General features: G+C 40.7%; 1 protein-coding gene across 2 annotated transcripts in view; it reads left to right on the forward strand.

Moving 5' to 3' along the window:
• Positions 1-14,833, forward strand: part of CMTM7 (CKLF like MARVEL transmembrane domain containing 7) — a 33,959-nt gene extending 19,126 nt beyond the window's left edge. The window contains exons 2-5 of one of the 2 annotated variants that reach the window (XM_039524886.1): positions 4,395-4,568; positions 9,492-9,590; positions 10,855-10,936; positions 11,259-14,833. In XM_039524886.1, coding sequence (XP_039380820.1) covers positions 4,395-4,568; positions 9,492-9,590; positions 10,855-10,936; positions 11,259-11,272 — 369 coding nt within the window. In that variant the 3' untranslated portion in view covers positions 11,273-14,833. The remainder of the gene's footprint in view (positions 1-4,394; positions 4,569-9,491; positions 9,591-10,854; positions 10,937-11,258) is intronic. The other variant, XM_039524885.1, reaches the window with a different exon arrangement.
• Positions 14,834-20,625: the final 5,792 nt, after the last annotated feature.

Raw genomic sequence — 20,625 nt, forward strand, 5'->3', positions numbered from 1 at the left:
GTTTGCCTAACATTGGGTTCAGCGGTTCCTCCTGTTAGGCACAGCCCTTTCTTGAGGGTGGTGTGGAGCAGCATTGAAGGAAAGCATTGAAGGATGCCACTTTGCTCAAAATGGTGTCCGCTGCACAGTGTGAACGTGCACACACCATACATGCGGCAAAGTCTTGCTCTGCGGAGCAAAATGGCGTCTTCTGCACACTTGGGATTTCTGCGACCCCATCTGCTGATGTGACACCATTTGGAAGTCATGACCCACTGTTTTGGAGCCACTAACATATTGTGTCAAATACAGTTACAGCTTTAGTAGGGTGGCTGATCCCTTCCCTTATACTTCCTGTAGAGTAGGCAGGGAAATAGTGCGCTTATGATTTACAAATCTCCCATTAGGAAATCTGTTAGAAATCCAGTTTAAATCTCTTCTGGCATTAAACTGATATTCACAAAAAACAAAATAAAAAAAATCAATCCTTGAAATATATCCAGCCCTGCAGCAACTGCCTCCCAGCTATCAGGAACACTGTGGGGCACCTCCAGAATGAAAGAATTTCCATGAATTGTTTCTTATATTCTGTTCTCATCTGGGAGGACACTGGGAAGAGAGAGTTGATTGTCTTCAAATCCCATGTCCACTCACTCTGAAGAACTGTAGCAGATGGTTCTAAGCCTGATTCTCTACTGCCTTACACCTATGGGATAAGTGGGCTGTGTGGAGTCACATCAGAGATGGATTTTGCTGTCCTAGTCTTCGGAGTGCTCATTCTTCTCTTTCTGCTTGTTCAACAGTTTTTATGTCTCAATTTTGGAGAGGGTAGAGCACTGCTAAATCAGTAATTTCTTCCAGGGCCTCTCATTAGATGCTACCATAATACAAATAAAGACCCCAGCCCTCTTGTTCTAGGCACTTTATATGCACAAAAAACACAGTCCCTGCCCAACGAGCTTACAATCCAAGTAAAAGATGTGACAATATGGGGTTGATCCCGGTTAGCTTTTCTTTCTTGATTTGTACAGTAAGGCGGAGACTGAGGATGAAGTACTATTTGACACTCGAATAAAGGATTTCTGTTACAGCCAAAGCTGAAAAAGAAATTTTGTCCTTATCTTGGTTTAGCTGCAAGATTCAGATTCGCAGCTTCCCCTGCCTTACTGCCACCGGAATTTCTCATTAAGTCTCAGTCTTCTAAGTCTTACTATGTAACTCGATTCCTCATGCAAATCTGCGTTTAAGTCTAAGCCCTTTTTTTCTAATGGAACTTCAGTCAGCCTTGCACTCGTGTTGCATTGGCTGCTTGGAAATCTTAGTAGAGAGCATCATCGTTGATTTCAGAAGTTCTCTGCTAATATTTTCAGCCTACAGGTATTAGTTCCATGTCCTTTCCCCTCTCTCTTATGCCCCCAGTTTCTCAGTTTTATTCTCCAGTTCTTCCAGATGTCTGGTCCACTTGGCTATCTCAAAGACCTTACACTCAATTTGATGACATGTATCTGTATGTATGTAATGCAATAACTTTTTCACTTTTTCACAGACCATTCTAGACATCAGTGGCCAGAATCTTATTGAGCTGGGAGGTGGGGAGGTTAGAGAGCAGGGCTCTAGAGCCTGTTGTAAAACTATGCAAATAAGATGACTTGACGTACCTCATGGAAGACCTCTGAATACCCCCACGGTATGCATACCCCTGGTTGAGAACCACTGAGTTAGACGATAGGCTGGACTGACATTCTTTCAGTAGAGGGCAGTATTATACATACATATTAGCCTTTTATGTGAGTGTGTCCTCACTCTGTAGAGATGGCTAAGGGTGTAATTTAATTTCAGATTCTAACTTATGTAGATTTTGGTTGCAGTTGCTTAGAAGTTGAGGTCTTAGCCCCCTCTTCCCTCCAAAATACAGATGTCTTCTGTGGATGAGAATATGAACTACAGTTTTCTCCTGAGCATGTTTAAATTATTCTGATAAAGGATCCATTCAATGGAAATTTGAAGGATTACAGTGCAACAATGTAAAGAGTAATATGTAGTGTTAAATAGAAAACTCTTGAACATTTTGCAGAATCAGTATTTTACTGCACTTAACTGACTTAAGAGGAACTGAAAAAGTGAAAAGGCCTTAAAAAAATTAATACTAACAAAGTTTATAATAAGAATATGCTGACATATGTCATGGTTGGAATTGTTTTGACAGATTGGTCTAAATTGTGCTCTCCCGTGCAGCTCAGTGGGATTCCGGGGGTATACATGAGGGCAAAATTTTGTGCATTAAGTATAAATATTTAATAAATTCAGCCTGTTTTGAGCTTTGGGGATTTTTAAGACTATTTTATCTATCAAGATTGTGATTTGTCAGGTGAACAAATGTTCTTAAAAAACAGAATGAAAAACTGCCATTTAAAAAAAATCAATATTTTCAATACTGCCACCTCAAGGTGTATGTTGCTATTTTCTTGAGAATTTTAATTATAAAACAAAAAATTCTTTAGGTGAGTGAATCTATATTAGATGTTCTGATACTCCTTTATTAAGTTTTTATTTAAACAGTAGTGCATTCTTATATATTAATCTTATTAAACTCACTTCCGATCTTTGGAAAACAACGTATTTCTAGGTGGTTTTCAGGTAGGAGCAGGTGGGTTGATTTAAATCAAAGCAAGTGAAATCACTGATTTCAATCGTGATTTAAATCAGCCAGTAGAAAGTCTTGACTTAAATAATTGATCTTAATTGAGTTTTGCATTTGTATTTTAGTTATTTTCCTGAAGAAGGGTTGATAGTCATTGGTTAAAAACTATTAAAACATGTTGATTTGCAACTAAATATTGCCTTTGCACTAAATTTGGTGCATCTTTTTGATAACCAGTGATATATATAAGCAGTGATAGAGCTTAACTTACATTTATTCAGCTTCTTAATTTTTACATTTTTACTGTGTTAGAAAATGGTGAATGATGCATTTCTTATTTATTAGATGACAAATTTTTTACTTGCAATTTATATCAAATGCTGTTTGGATGGAAATTCAAATTCAATTGAAATGCACAAAAAAGCATTTTTTTTTTATTATTATTATTAAATAAATCTGCCTTAAATGTGCTGGATACATAAGAAGAAAAAAGTTGATCAAAAATGTTATCAAAACATTTTTTTGCATTTAAAACTAACTGATTTATTAAACAAAGGCAATATTATCTCTAGTTAGTGAATTGAACTAGTTGTTTCTGGTCACTATGTCCTTCAAGATTTTAGAACTGGTGGATCTCATCTTCTCACATCTAGTTTTTATTCATAGATTGAAAGAAGAAAACAGGCTCTCCTGCTTCTTCGATTCCCAATTGTTTTCTTAACTTTGAATGGACTAATCACTGAACTGAACTAGTTGAATAAACTGAAATAAGAAAATATTCTGTCTGCATCTGCAGAAGAGGCTACTGCTGTCAAAAGCTGGTTTAGCATTTCAACAAACTCTGGTTCCAGATGCTTAGCCAGTGACTTCCACCAGCCCACTGGCATGATTTTCTTTAAAACTTGGCAGCAAACATGTACTGCTTAATGTTATTTTATTAGGCCTTGACATGTGTTGTCAATTTCAAATTTACCTATAAATAGGTGTATTTTTAAAAATAAACCTGTATTTAATTAAATTTAAAAAATCAGTATTTTAAATTTATTTTTAACTCCTAGATTTTTATCTACTCTGGCTAGAAGCAGCCATAGGAATAAGTAGGCAAATAACAGTAGCTGTTTTTTTCTCTCTTTCTTTCTTTCTTTTTTTTTTTTTTAAGTCAAGTCCTTTGTAAGTCAGCACATGACATTAAACCACAGTGAGTACAAGCTACTTGATATTCAAATCGAAATGTGACAATTATATGTAGTTCACAGGTGATGGGACAAACTATAAAATTCCTCTACTTTTTTATATATTCTTTTTCAGGGCCTCGGTTTTTACAATCTTTAACAGTTTAGGCCCTGAGTAACGTTTTCAAAAGCACTTAGGTGCCTCAAACCCTGTGAAAGCTAATGGGATTTAGGCACCTCAGTCACTGAGAGCCTTTTGAAAATGTTACACCCTGTCTGTATTTGAGATCTGTTTCTGGTTATTCACTACACTCTGAGACCTCTGAGGTGTTGCGGTGTGGAACTTGCTCGCTTCTGACCTTTATCTCTCTACACTTTTAAAAATTATCTCAAGATATTTATTTCAAAGGGGTTTTTATTATCCTCACTGTTGGTTCTATGCTCATCACTTCCTCCTTCTGTCTGTACTGAGCCCATCTAAAGTGCTTTTTACCTGCTTGATTTTTAAATGATGTATTTGAATTTTTCTTCATATTCTGTACAGCACTCTGAGCACCTGGGAGTTGCTAAATAAAATGTATTATTCTTATTCTGTCTTTCAGATATCATTGCTAATTGGATTCATCTGTGTAAAGAATTCACCATGGACAAATTACAGTGCATCCATCTACTTTGAAATTGTCACCATGTGTGACTTGATTATGATTCTTGTCTTTTATTTTGTCTACCTTTTCAGAGCGTACAGAATGCTCACCTGTATTAGTTGGCCACTTGCGGTAAGTGACATTGGTGGGATTGCTACCCCGCACCTCTCACGCACTAACATCTTTAGTTACTCTGTCTGGTTACTTGTGGTTTTCTCTGTTTCCCTCTCTTCTTGTCCTTCATGAATCCTTTGACTAATCACTTCATCTTTCATCCTGCCTGCTGAACTGGAGCATGCTGGCACTCTCCCACATTCCTTGAGCCTGATTCTACTCTCCCTTACACAGTATAAACTGGAACTAACTTATTTGAAGGCAACAGAGTTACTTTGATGCAGATGAAAGAAAATTAGAGATCTTCATGTTCTGTGCTCTTAAGTTCCATTGAGCAGATGGGCCCTGAGTCAAGAAACATTTTAAAGTTAAGGATGAGTGAAAGTTAAACACATGCATAATTGTTGTCCTGTATACAGATGCTGTGGAGCCCATCTCATGGGATAAGGAAGCTTTACTTCCTGGAGGGCAGAGTAATTGACAAGCTACAGATTGCCCATTTAAAGACATGCTGGAAAAAAAGTCTCTGGGTGTAGGGGGGGTTGTGTTTGTTTGGTATTTACTGTGCATTTGTTTCTGGTTTTAAAACTTCTTCTAAACTATGTGGTGTTTTTGGAGCTGATCTCCACTTCTTCTTCTTTGTTCCTTGGCAAGATTTATTTCAGCAACTTGCATAGTTACTGTCCTGTTACTTGTGCTTCCAACTGCTGAGCTGCATTGCTTTTTCTGCTGTTGATCTCAAGCACTGGAGGGACTGATGACACTCACAGAAGACAGGGTGAGGGGACAAGTGCACCATAATCATCATCATCATCATCATCATAATACACTTCTGTACCAGTCTTCATCCACAGACCTCTGCAAAGGTGGCGAACCTCATTATCTCTGTAATACAGAAAGAAAAGCTGAGGTCCAGACTGATTACGTGACTTGCCCCAGATCACACACACATTAGTATCAGAGCTGAACCCAGATCGGACCATTCTCCCACATGGATTGCATGCCAGTTACAAACTTTTCTGGTTTTTTCACCTTACTCTGAAAAGTGGTAGCAACTCCTCCTCTGCAGAGCTGTCTGACAATTGGGGTGTAATTTTCAGGAAAATGTCTTTTCAAGTTTTGATGAAAAACGTTGAATTCCAATGAAAAATTCCATCAGATTGTGAGTTGTGACAGTGTCTGGCCAGCTCTACTGACCATGCCTGCAGCTATGGGAAAAGGAAAGTTTCCCATCAGAAATAGTTATTCTGTGGGATTATTTCTTATGCCATCATTCCCTTTCACTAGCTTTTTTCTTCTATTTTCCTCTTTGCTTTATTTTCCTCTAATCATTCTCCTTTCTTCAAAATCCTCCATACTGTTGATGTGTTATGTCCCACTCTCTTCCTCCCCCAAAGTAATGTACTGTTGGTTGTTGGTGCAGATTCATTATTATTTGTTGTTGTTTTATCAGGAATTGCTGTGTTTATGAAATGTAGCAAAACAAATTAATGGGTCACCAGTCTGTAGAAATCATGAGCCACATCCAAAACCCCAGGTCTGCAGATCCTCATGTTGACAAGATGTTTGAAATCTGAATTTTCCAGATGGCCACAACCTTAATAACTGGTCAAATATTGGATCCATATGCCGGCATATTACAAGATAGCCAAAATTCAGATCTGAATTTTGCAGCTGGGGCTCATGTTGAACTCTCTGATTATAACCTGATATTTTGTACTTGGTTAACGCAAACAGGAAAAAGCTGTAAGCTTGTATTACATATACTGGCTGACAGTGAATAGCTGGTGAAATTGAAATCAGTGGCAATTTTTCCACTGACTTCAGTGGAGCCAGGATTTCACCCATTATATAGTGGAGTCTACATTCGATGTTATACATCACTTTGGTTTTCAAACTCCACAAATTGAAGATAAATGCAAACGAAACACAAAGCTAAATACCACAGTTGTGATTATTTGGTGACTACGTATAACATAACGCTTATGTGAAAACAAGCCTATTAGAAATTCTTAGATCTGTTGTTAAATATAGGCAAGCGCTCCTCGGAGATTGTTGGGTATCCACTGAAATGCCAAGTCAAATGTATATCTGCTGCTACCCCACATGAGAATTTGGCCCTTTTAGTCTGTATAATGAGTGTTACAAAGGGATCTTGCATTCTTATGTTAATTTCTGGAGAAAATCTAGGCAAGACTTCTTCAAGTTTCTTTCAAAGTATTTAGCCTGTTTCTACTTTGATATAACTTTTATTAGTCTTCGTAGATGTGGCAATTGCATCTTTCCTTTCATGTTCATTACACTGGACAGTTACAGGCCTGATTCTTCACTGCTGATCTGATTGTGAAAAATTGGTACAAAACACCATCAGATCAGAATGGTAGCATTTTCCATCCACTTTGCACAGGTGTTAGCAACTGGAGAAGATACAGAGTAAAGGGGAATTGAGGAGGTTATATTACAACTGCATGACTAGGAACTAGTTACACTACCTCATCATTGAATTAGAATTCATGTACTCCACCCTGTTCCAAATAGTCTACCATGCCGTACCAAGTCAAATATAGCCCTCAACTTTCCATCCCATCCCACCCCACCCCACCGTCTGGCCGTTCCTAGGATTTCCTGTAGGATGTTCCTGTCTCATCTCTTGGTTTTCCATGGCAGAGGGTCATGTCCACCTCTTTTATCCTGGTGGAATTAACACACTGTACAAACTGCAGTGAGTCAGCAGAACTTATTTAGCAGCTTTACACAGGGCTCTAACTCTCACTAGCAGGTCAATCAACAGATGAGTTCTGTATCCTTGTGCGAGATCCTAGATCTTGCCACTCTCTTACAACATGCCTTCATTATGCCTAATGACATATTAATCTGTCTCAGAATGAATAAAAAAGGGGAAAATCCTGCCAGGAAATGTTGAAATTAAAGAAGGAGTTAGATTGTTTTTGATGCAGACTCTATACATAATTCACTAGACTGATGTCAGATTAAGGAATGTGCACCTACTCCTTTCTTACTGTAGATCAGCATTAATTTTACATCTTCTCCCATTTTTATTAAAGAATATATTTAGAATTGCAATCTTTCCCTCTCCTCCCCCGCCAATGCACCTCCCAACTATTCAGGCCTCCTCTGTTTTTGCCTAAAGATAAATGTTACAGGTGTGGATTGTATGAGAGACCAGTTCAACCTAAATGTTCAAAAGTGACTAGTGACTTTGGGTGACCAATTTGAGACACCTTAAAGGAGACTTATTCCTTTGAAAGTGCTGAGAACCCCTTATCTGAAAACCAGCTGAGTCACTCACCAGCTGACTACTCAGAACTGACTAGTAAAAGTTACTAGAGAATTTTGAAAGTGTAGGCCGAAGTTCATGTTTAATTTCTCTGTCTCTCAGTATTGTGATTACAGAAGGACCTGAACCTAAATTCTGGATCTGTATAGCCCCCCCAAACTTCATGGGGATTTAAAATCTAAACCGACATCCAAATCTTGCAAGAGGCCCATGGTTTTTACAATGAACCAAACCAAACTCCTGGATTGAAACCCTTCATACATGGGAAGTGCTTAAAATCCTGATCCAAATACTGTCACTTGGGCTTATCTCTCATTACAACCAGTGTCCTCTCAAAATATCATGTTCTATTGCACATAGATCACCTGATTAAAAGACTGTATGCATTTTCATATCTTAGCTTTTTGTTTAAAAAAATTGTGTTGAGGGAAGCATATTAGATTTTGTTAGCTGCAGTTTCCTGAACGTGATTTAGTTCCTTCAGCCAGGAAGAGAGAGACTCCTAAACTAGAAGAATTTCCCTCCAAAATACAGTTGCACATGTTCCAATCTCCAGAAAGAATCCACTTCTGCTCCACAGAACTCATAAATAGTGATCAGGAGTTCAAAGAAGCTAAGGTATAATGGAAGAAGGAGGAAAAGGCACAAATAGCAGGATGACAGTTTGCAGTACTGATATAGAGAGCAGAGCTGGGAGGAGTGTTCTTCTGTGTTTGTGAAGTGAACGAGATTTCACATATGTTCAGGGCTTGAGAAAAGTGTAAAGAGAAACTGGAATTTCCATCATATGGGAAATTCTAACATTTTTTAAATGTTGTTTTTGTTCTGAATTGGAATTAAAAGCTGAAATTTCCAGCAAAAAAAAAATGTCTGATAAATATAGGTTCAAAATTATCACAACATTTTGTTTTGATACTATCTAATTGTTTAGATAATGATAAAACATAATCTAAACCATATGCATATATATGATAAAATATATTGTGTATATATTATAATAAAAGTAATATTTTAATATAATATAAAAGCCCAAGTGAAATTAATTGAAACAGTAGAGTTAAAACAAATCATTGTACCTTATCAAAATGAAATATTCTGACATTATTCATAGTGAGAAAGGTGAAACGACTTGTTTTAACTTTTTCTCGTCTAAAATGCCATTGAAATTTTCCTGCAAAATGCTTCAATTCTGACAAAAATGAGTGGGGGCGGGGAGGCTGTCATAAAAAGTGTTTCAACTAGCTCCAGCATTTAGCTGCTCTTCTACATACAATGTACACTCTGCTGGAGAGATTCTTTGGAAACTTGACATTAGATATGTGGAAGCTTGTTTGTTTGGGAGGTGGGTGTCTGGTTTTATGGGTCCTGTCCTATATCCAGTTGTGTTTGCTTGTAGATCAAGCAAAATTTAGCTCTGTTAAAGACCTTATGAGGCTATGGGGGGGTGAAGCATGTTCTTCTGTTTACCTCTACACATCTGACCAACCACATCCTGAAATCTAATTCTGTTTCCTTCCCTCTGCTGAGCTGCTCTGAAACATGCCACCACAGCCAGCCTGCCTTTTGTCTACCTGCTTGTTGGTTTGTTTAAATGCTTTTCTGATAAGTTTCCCTTCTAAACTGTGCTATGTTTGTATTTTCAGGAACTTCTCCATTATTTAATTGGTACGCTCCTGCTTCTCGTTGCCTCTATTGTGACAACGTCTAAGACCTATAATTCAGCAGGACTCGTAGCTGGAGCGGTAAGGCTGTTTGTTAGATCACAGTGTTTGCTAGTCCTGACACTTTACTTTGTTTACTATGCATTAGGAATTCATTGCTTGAAGCTTTATTTTCTTTACAATCCTGTCTTGTTTGGTCTTGGTGGGTGTACTGTCCTTTGGCTTGTTTCAATGAACATACCATAACTACACAAAAGAAAATTGTAAAAGCAGCAAAGAGTCCTGTGGCACCTTATAGACTAACAGACGTTTTGGAGCATGAGCTTTCGTGGGTGAATACCCACTTCTACATGCATCCGCCGAAGTGGGTATTCACCCACGAAAGCTCATGCTCCAATACGTCTGTTAGTCTATAAGGTGCCACAGGACTCTTTGCTGCTTTTACAGATCCAGACTAACATGGCCACCCCTCTGATAAAAGAAAATTGATTACTGTGGGATTCCAGTTCCCTACACTGGGGGAGATGAGACATGTTAAAGAGGTAAAACACAAGGCTCTAGCTGCTGCAAAACACAAAGAACCAGTTGGTTTTGGTGAAGGATTAAGTAACTTTACTTCACTACAAAACACAGCAGTTTGTCAGTTTAGCAACAAAACTTATCATGAGCACAGCATCTCAATGCTCTGCTCTTTGCATTTGCTCCCCACTTAACAAAGCCCAGTTCAAGGTCTGTGTCGTGAGAACTAAAGCCCGCCATGGGATTGGCCCGAGCTACCTCTGCCTCCCCAGTCATGTACTTCCAAAGGGACTGATTGGGGGAGGCTCCGATATATGGGAATTAGACTGTGAAACTCACTCCACCAAGGCCCAGATCCTCAGAGGTATTTAGGTTCCTAAATATTTTTGAAGCTCTGGGCCTAAATGTACAACTCATCTCTTTGACTCAGCTTTCCCTTGAGTAAATGATTTACATTTTCACACATTATAGAAATCTTAAAAATGAATCAAGCTACAGGCAGCAAAGGAAAAAAAGAGCGAGATTGTTGCTTGTTTCTGTTTTTAAATACTTGGGAGGTATTAGCATTCAGCACAGTTTTGGGTGCACAGGGTTAAATACACTTGTGTACAGAGATCCTGCATGAGATCTATGTACCATTTAAAGCCTTTGTAAACTCTAATTTGTGGGCTTAAGTGATTCATATGCTTCATGAAGGCACAGTGAGAGGTAGGGGGGGATTTCTCCATCAATGAATAAATAATTATGGAATTTGAATGCATGGGACTCTCTACAGTGTTGTTAACTGAAGACACTTTCTTTTTACATATACCGTTTCTTTTAACAGACGTTTGGTTTCTTAGCTACATTCCTTTGCGCTTTGAGCATATGGTTATCCTACAAGATCTCATGTATTACTCAGTCAACAGGTAAGTATCAAATGTTAATACTAGGCAGAATACTTCGCAAATGGAAAATTTACATTTTCCATGGCAGAGTTTGTATGGAAGGATTTATTAATGTTCTGTATCATGTAGCTCAATATATTGACAACACAGTACTTTAGCATGTTCAATTGACACAGTAACTTATTAACAGCTAACAATAACATAACCTACATGTAATAATCAGTGAATACTCTATTTCCTCGTACCCCCAAAAAGAGTTCATAGTGGCTTCCTGCATGTTTTTTAATCAAATAAATTAATTTGCCTGTGGCAAACCAAACTGACACTGACTTCCTTTTTAAAGATGCAGCTGTATGACTGTTTGGCCACTGCAAGATGTTTGTGCGTTTCTAAAAGCGATATCAAAGAAGAGGGTCCACCATGTGCCATGAGGAGAGAGTTGACATTTGTGTGATTGGATTATATTCAGTAGATTTGAAGATTTACTTGAACATCTTATGCAAGGAGAGAAACAACCAATGTTGGAACCAAAGAATTTGGTGTCAAAACAGTTTGATGGAGAAATTGTTTTTTCTGAGCTTTAGAGAAGTGCTCTTTCTGTCTCATGAGCTGGTCTGTGGCTCCCAGTTACGTGCAGTGAGAATATTCAAACCTCCTTTGGAGAGTTGTTTAATTAGGATTTGTATAATTTTAAAGATGGAAAGATTAATTCTGATTTCCTCTATGCATTTGCAGAAGGGAAATTCTGCAAATTCACCTCTGATTATTAGTCTTCAAGGATAATTCCTTTAACAAAGCAACTCTTGCACACCAGTCTGTGCCTGGGAAACCTGCCTTAAGTTCTCTTTTACTTTCTCTTTCATTGTCATTGATATTTTTACATCTGTTTGGCCAGCATCAGCAAATACTTTTTCAGGAACTATGTCGTGGACGACTCACTGTGAATGCTCCCTTCTAACCGCAAATGTAAACTGAGTTTTCTAGATGCCAAAATAATTAATTTTGTTCCTACATTTTTAATATACGGTCATTTATAACCCCCCTGAAAACTTTTCTCTGTACTGTACAATAGGTATGGAAGAACATATGCTTAGTGGTGCACTAAGTCTGTTGCTTTCCTCCTCATATATATGTATTTGCATATTTCCAGTCTCTCCGTTCCACAGAAATAACCCATGGAGAGGGAAACTCTGAGTTTCCCAGAAATTATTCTCTCGTGGGGGGGTGAGGGAGTGAGTGTGTGTGTGCCTGTGTGCATTTCCCCTAGAGTAGAACCATCTGGCTCCTCCTACTTAACCTACAATCTGTATGGATACCCCTTACCTCTGCCCTGTTAGAGCTGTTCTTTCAGGGACACTGTCTAGTGTGGCCGTTCCTGGATTCCTCCTAAAGTGGGGTTTCAGAGCAGGAAGAGGGAAACGGTGTCAGTTAATGCAACCTAATACTGCACTTACCTTTTTCTATCCCCCTCTGCAGTTCTGGAGATGAGCAAATTCAGAGCTCCCCCGCCCTGCCCTTTTCCTAATCTATCTCCACAGAGCCACAAACTCCCAGAGCCCTTTTCAAGAAAAGGGGAAGTGTGGCAGAGCTCTCCTCTTCCTGAGTTTGTAAATGAAATTGTGACTGATCTAATTCTGATATTTGTATTAGAAAATTATTCTAGTGTAAATCTGGCTCATGAAACAGCCAGGGGTAAATGTGCCTTAAACGTTACAGATTTTTAACAACATCCCTCTCTGGCCTGCCTTTGTGCCTTACAGCTGGGTCTGGTATTTGTTCTGTTCACTGCAGATAGCATTTCTTTTTTTAGATTGTGTGAATTTAGTGCTCAGGAATAGTGCTTCTGCTCAAGAGAACATAATCCCCTATTTATCTACAGCCCCCAGGTAGGAAGGGCGCATGCTTCCTTGCTGTGCCCTGCCAGTCCACCTCAGCCATGACTGGGCAGGTCTGAGAGGAGTTCATTCTCTGTGCCTGCTCTGCTGAAAATGCCAACACCAGGGCTGATGCTCTGTGTGATGATACTCGCTCCCTGACTAAGCCCCCCTGAGTAATTTTACTTTTGGTGGCTGGTCACTGACCATGATTTGGATTAGGGCCCCAGAGGTTTAAGGACAGATTTCTTCCAGGCCCAGAAGATGAGTATGTAATAGTAGTGATATACTACTTCTCTTCCCCTCCTGTGAAGGGAATGCTCACTCAGTTACTGTGACATTCCCCAGGCCCTCTCTCCCACCCAGCCACGTGGAAATGGACTTCTGACACAGCAAAGCCAGCTACACACTGTCCTACGTCATAGTAGCCAAGCAGAATAGCCTGAAGGCAAGCAGCGATTAGCCGAGAGTTCTAACAAGAAGCTGAGATCTCTCAGAACAAAGCAGGTTCCCACAGTTCTCAGTCCATTCATCTTCCTAGACAGCTTTCCTCCATACTGCAATCATGTCACTGATCCCTGTGCTGCATTGCCATTGGTGACACCTCCCCCTGCCACAGGTTGAAAAAACCCCCAACTAGGAGTTCAATGCACCCTAAAGGCCATAGCATTGCTGGATATCATTCTGTGATGGCTTGAAATGTGTTTTCTGGAAAACTAATGGAAACTCCCCCTTTGGCTTGCATCTGTATGCAGAACAAAATGCTGTGAATTTGCTGTATAATATTGAATACAAATGTTTAAAAATGAATGATACATTTGTCTTGTAGAAGATTATGGCTTGAGAATGAGCCTTTGTGGTTAGAGGATGCCTATGCAGTTTGTGACAGCTTAATTCTCCTTTTAATTGCTTTTAAATTGTTCAGTTTTTCATTGCACACCTTTCAAATAGCGGTTGCATGTGTTCTGTAAAAGCAGTTGAGAAACATTCTTCAGAAAAGGGCTGAGAGGAGGAGTAGCAGATTACTGTGTCAAACATGCACCCTCGAAGAGCAAATCACTATGCGAGTGTAGTTAGCATGCTGCCTCTGACAAAGAAGGCTAGGAGAATTCCAGAGATGATACCAAACAATGGCAGCTGATGCAGATACTGTGAGTGAAGGATTTTCAGTGGGGTGCAGAAACACATTGCTCACTACAGAATTCCAACTTGAGCACAGGCAGGGCGTCTCATTTAACTGTCACCTGTCATAACTACGGTAATGAAGATGCTAACAAATATTGCCACTCATCAAGTTGTTGCACAACTGAAGGAGCAACAAGATAGAGCTGGAGAAGTGCTTCTTTTGAGCCTCTCTCGTCCATTATTTTCATATTTCACATCCTCTTTCCTTCTGAGTATACATTCTGCTAAAGCCAAAGGAAAATGTTATGAATCGTAACCTGAGCCTGAGGAAGGTGGCATCAATTTGCAGCTGAATCACATACCTTAAGATGAAGTATTTACTGCTCAGATGTGTAGGTGCCATAGCCCATACAGGAGGAAAGATGCAGCCTGGTCTATTCATACTTAAGGAGCTTCAGGCTTTATGCGCTATCAAGGTGATAATGCAACACTCAGCTGGGTACAGTGGGGGCATCCTGCTCTAAGATGTATATACCACCATTTGAGGTGACAATCAGGCTGCATGGCTTATACACACTGCTGTCGATGTTCTGGTTAAAGCTTAGCACACTCTTTTGGTGCCTGTCGCCTGTTGTCCCTCTTAGGCATATCAGGGCACTGGGCTATATTTCCACTTAGAACTATCAGGAACTCTCATCAAGTGGAGGTCTCACCCTCAGGGTACTTTGCGTAGGTCCCACCTCAGAGCCTGTGTTGGTTCCCAGTGCTCTCAAGCTCAGTGGTGGCCAATGGAGTGCAGGAGCCAGGGTCGGGAGGAGGAAGTGAAGGAAACTGCTCCACCCAAGATCAAAGCAGACACCAACCGCTGGTAGGGCATGACGCTCAGGCCAGTGCCTCCCCTTCTTGTGCAGCAGGGGTAATTGTGAACTGCCATCTACCGCCTGCCTGCAGCCCAAGGGAGCAGCAGCAGCACTGGAGCCTGATTCTACATCAACCTGCCAGCAGCAGAGGGAGAGATCAGACAGGCGTGAGTGCCCCCACATGCTATGCTGGTGGCTGTAAGTGGGTCCCTATATTATTGTTTAGAGGTGGAAAAAGAGTATCTGTGTCCCTGACTCTGGAAGACAGGGACAAACAAGGCCTAAGTGCAAGAGGAAGCGTGCAGGGGGACAGGAATGAGCAACAGGCTGGTTTTGAGGAGGGACAGAAGGCCTCAGATTGGTTTTGCAGTTTGTCTCGTGATGAGAAAACACTTATCTGTGAACAGGTTGTGTAGCTAAAAGCCATTAGTGTGTCGAAAAGGGCCCAAAGTGCTGAGTGTACAGAACTGTTCCGTGGTTAACCTGGTCTAGTCTATCAATGTTTATTCTGATGATTTATTTAAAAAAACCAGTCTTGCAGGGTTACAGCTGTGCTTGAAGAAAAGCAGTGAGGGATTCCTTTGTATAGGAACAATGTAATAAAAACCTTATCAGTGACCTGCACGTTGGCCAAGAGGACTGTCAGGAACTGGCTGTCCAAAGCACAAGAACCAGGTGGGCCATTCACCCCAGCAATGAAGTTCAAAAAGGGTCTGGTTGTCCTGTCCACCTGCTCTTCTTTAGGATGTGCAATACATCACACTTTTTGGGGGGGGGGCACAAAATCTTTGTCCTGGGCTGGTTCACATTTCCTACTGTTTGTGTCAGTTATTGTTTCTTTGGCTGCAACAGCTGAACCACTGAAGGACCAGATTATGTGTGTGGGTTTAGTACAGTTTATCTTACACACATCACTTCACTTGGGTCTCACAGCCTGGCACCGTTAAAGCTAACAAGACTGTAGGCCTTTCATGGAGAGGGGCCTCTTTGAGCCTTGAGCACCCATCACCAACTGCTGTTAGCAGTATATCAATGATCCAGAAGAGCTTAGCACACAGGAACAGAAGCTGGATACTGTATGCCTATCTAAAGGCTCTGGCTATCAGCAAGAAACATTCTAAGGCTCTGTCTACACTGCAAATGCTACAGGATGGCAGCTGTGCACCTGCCGTGCAGTCACTTACTGCAGTACCGCATGCTAATGCACCTCCCCAAGAGGTGGTAGGTAGGTTGACAGAGGAATTCTATCCAGCTAGGGCTGTCTACAGCAGGGGTTAGGCTGACATAGCTACGTGCTCTGAGGCATGTGGCTTTTTCACACTGAACCGTAGCTATGCCAATGTAAGTTTAGACCAGCTCCGGTCCTCTACTCATGCATGGCTTTCTTCTTCATGAACCATGACCAAACCAAGCACATAGCTTTAAATGCCACAATTTCAGCACTATAGGGGTGGTGCTGTTCAGTAGTTTGTCAGACCTGAATGCTTTACAGTTAGATCCAAACCCTATTAAGCTAGGAACATCGTTTTGTTGACTCAAACACACTTTACTGAATAAGAATCCTACTGCCCAGAATATAAATTGACCTAAATTAGCCAAGTTTGTTGTTTTTATCAAAGTATTATGTCCTTTGCTCAGCCACATGAATCTTACAGGCCCTGAAGCCAAATCTCTGCATCCACTTTATCCCAGTAGTCAGAGCTTTATTAAAATTTGGTATTATCATAAAGTGTAATGACAATGAGGTTTAATATAGCATGCGGGGAGGGTGGAGGGGCTTATCTCAAACTGAGTATCACTCACTCATTGCCTTCTGGCCTGTGTATATAATTCCACCCACTGCTTTGCTGGGGTGTATTACTATAAATAAAAATGGACACAATACACTTCTGGCTTCCATGTGGAGGATATGACCTGAAACCCAGGTAAGCGGCCCAGGAAGTCAAACCCCTTCTCCCATATTTCCTTGCTAAAATCTCCCATAAGCCACTGCTTCAGGAACTGTGGGCCTGATTGAACACCTCCCCGGGCTCTCTGCTGCCCTCCAACTTCACAAAGCATACCTACAGCCAAACAGACTGGGCAGTGCAGACACACAGCTCTGGTGCTCCTTACACTGATGTAACATCATTGGTTTGGTTACCAGCCTGAAGCAAATAAGAGAGCAGGTGGTTAACTGCAGCTCAGAAACAAACATACAGGTGTCTACATTGAGAATTTTGGGCCATCTTCCCACTCTTGTTCTACCACAGGTGGAAGCAACAATAGAGGCTGGAGTGCAGACAGGAGGCAGGTGTTTTTAGCAACCAACCCCCTATTCTGAATGGGGCTAGAAAACACTAGGGTAAAGCACACCTGGGTCCTGTCTGCACAATGGGCACTGATTGAACTGTACACCATGGTGAATTTCATGTCCTGCCTGTGCTTGTACCAACAGTCCAAGAAAGCATGAGTGTACATGCATATATGCTAAAGACAAGCAATTCTGGCTGCTGACTAGTCCGTTATTAAATACTTGATGAGAAATCTGAGTGCCAGACCCAGTTGTCTATACTGCTGAGCCATCTGCAGAACACATTATGAACCAGGTACTCTACTTAAGATAAGTTTGAGTGAGGGGCTTCATGGCAGTTATTACGCATACCCCAGCTGCAGCAAGGCACACATATTTGATACAACACAGAAAAGTCATTGCCCTTTCCCATCTGGTAATAAATACCCAACAGAATTGGCTCTGCTTTGCTATTTACTATGCATTAGTCTAGCTGAGAGGGTGATGGAAAGCAAGCTAAAGGAGTGCTAGCGCATTAGGCCTTGCCTGCCAAAGAGGAAAGTCCTCTCCCCTCTACAGCCCTCACATTGGGACTGATTTTAATAATTAAAAAAAAAAGGCATGTTTTTTTCTGTTGCAGGACAAGTCCTGTTTCCCTCCTTACAGTCAACTAATTACTAGTTCATATGACCTCATCATCCCTGTAATTAGGGCTGCTGTATGGTCATGGCAATTTTTCTGCATCACAAGGTGAAAATGGCAAAAGCTGTATCACTGTACCAAAATGAAAGTCAGATAATGCATTGTGACTCTGCTAACCTCTGTGTTTCTACTGAAGCATGGGGAATGAAACCACAGAAGGTACAGTGATAGTTACAGACATCGGAAGCCCTACCCCAAGTTGATCCCATTTAAAAAAAAATTTTTTTCCACCTGGCAGAAGATAAAAAGCACCCCCCACACACACACACGAAAACCCTCCCTGGAAAATCATTGATCTGATCCTTTCGTTTTCAAAAGGCCTAGTGTTACAGGTTAGAAATCAGTTCACACTAGTAAAAATATCAAGTATGCTCATTTAGCAACACTCACCAAGAGGAGGATTGTGAGGTTAAACCAAACACTAATGTAAAACTAGAAGGGGGCAGGGGAGGACTTTTAATACCAAGCAATTCTCATTGATGGGTTTCTTTTGCCCTCTTGTGGACAAACTTCTGCTGCAGCTTTCTCTGCTGGCTTATTAATGTAACCTATGAAAACAGTGGCCTGCGCTGACAGCACATAGGGCCTGACAGAACGTACATGCACCTCTAACATTTGGAGGGTGGGTAACCACACAGAAAGCAGAAGGCTCCTTTGTGCCAACAGAATAATCCAGGAATAAAGGGCACTAAAAATTAGCTCACTTTCTCAGCACCAAATGGTAATTGCTTTAATTGACAAACGTTACCAGCAAAATAGAGGCAGCTGCACAGACTACAAAAAAGGCCTAAAGCTAACATCCTCTTCAAATGGGAGATCCCAAGCTATTCTGGCTGCTTGGAGCACACACACAACTGCCCAGCTCCTTTGAGGAGGAAGAAAGAAGATTCTTATTAGTATATTGACTGAATTAAAGTATACATGGGACTTCTGAATAAGCTGATCTAAGAAAGCCTGTCTTGCTCAGGGGACAGGCAGATAAAGAAGGAAGAGTTTCAAACATCCACCTGATTTAGGAGTACAAGTCAGTGGGATGTGTGCCCCTAATTCCCATAGGCTCCTTCAGAAATCTCACATAAGGATTCTTCCAAAGCACATTTTTGAAAGTTAATGGAAAACAAAACATTAAAGGCCATAGACTTTACAAGGGATGGATTTAGTCAAAAGGGGGAGAAGTAATTTTATAGGTACAGTATATTGAGGGGTTTAGGCCTCTATGACCCAACCACCAACTTCTTTTTCACAGACACACACTCCCTACCCCGCAAGCTTGGTCACCATCATTTCTTCATCTATGATCTCATCTCACTCCAACACCGGTGGGCCTCAGCTGACAGGGAATTTCTTAGCCACCATCACCAGGAGCTGCTCTTCATCTCCTGGCCGGGGGTGTGTGTGGGTGTGGGTCTCAAGCTCATACCAACAGTCTCAAACTGGTGGGTGAGAAAGTAAGCATAGCATAATTGCAGAAGTAGGGAAGATCTCATACAGACAGGAATAGTGAAAAGCAGGATGTGCTGTGATTACACAGAGGTGGAAGGACCTGGTCATAAACAGGATATAGATAGGATCTGTGTGTATCACTATACATAGGGTTCAAAGAAACCTAGGGTTTACCCTGATGGCTGTGCCCTGCCTGTACAATGGAGGGTACATTGGCAGCTTACCAGGAAGCAGAAGGCCACATCTAACCTGAATATCATTCTGAGAAATGTTGACAGCTTAACACACAAACCTATTTGTGTCTCTCATGTATCTAAGATTGAGAAATTGCTCCTTTGAATTCACTAGGAATAAAACCACGTGATTGTTCTGCTTGGTGTCCACTCTTCAGTGTTAGAGGGGAAGGACAAGCTGCATTGCATGAGCACGTAGGTGGCATGTCGTACTCCTTGCTCTAAAGAGGAAGCTCTCCCTCCTATCCTAAAGAAACCTCTGCAATTAACTGCAGATGGATGAATCATAGCATACAGGTGCTACTTGCATATTATCTTGTGAGCCAACAGATTAAAGGCATATTCTGCTTTGTTACACTGGTATAACTCCACTGACTGTACAGGAGTTACTCAGGGACAAAGCCCTGCTGTGTCTCAGTATGTCAATAGTAATATGGACTTTGTACTTGAGAACAAACTGCACTGCCCTTCCCACTACTTGAGTTACATTCATTGTCTATAAATCCACAGCTGTGTTACTCTTCCGTTACATTATTGTGCCTTATTTCTTGTGCTTGTGGCTAATTGTTCCAGTCATACTTTTCTCAAGTTAAACCCTTTTCAAATTCACAAGAATTTTTTTTTGTCCCAGCAATCCTTAACAGAATGCTGACTGATACATTCATCATCTGAAAACCAAGACGGAGACAGGTTTCACCCCTCTGGTCATGGTACAAAAACTGAGGAACACTTCACCCTTTATACCAATTTCAATGCATATGGTGAAGAAAAAAGGCGTGTAGTTATACCCTGCTCACATGGTTTGCGAAAAAATAAGTAAAAAAAGAAGCCTTAGAGAGAAAGGTGCATCTCTGTCACCATTACATGGGAGCAATAACATAACAGACTTGGTGGAGTGGAAGGAACTTACAGAACAATGAAAACAGAAATAGGAGAAAAACATTAAAAAGCTATTTCCCCCAAAACCTGCATGTTTGACTTAGAATTTTTTAGTACTTAGAGAAGCATTTTCAAAACAGACATCTAATTTCAATCTTACCCAGCTGAGTAGTTTGATCATTCTTCTCTAAACTAGGATAAATGCATCCCTACAACTACCTTTTCGTTTCTGAGCCTTCTTAATACAAGCCATTTTAGCACAATATTTTTCAATGTCACAAATATTAAGCATATTTCAGATGATAATTTGTGGGAACTTCCA

The sequence above is a fragment of the Mauremys reevesii genome, linkage group 2, assembly GCF_016161935.1.
Source record: "Mauremys reevesii isolate NIE-2019 linkage group 2, ASM1616193v1, whole genome shotgun sequence".
Taxonomy (NCBI): Eukaryota; Metazoa; Chordata; order Testudines; family Geoemydidae; genus Mauremys; species Mauremys reevesii.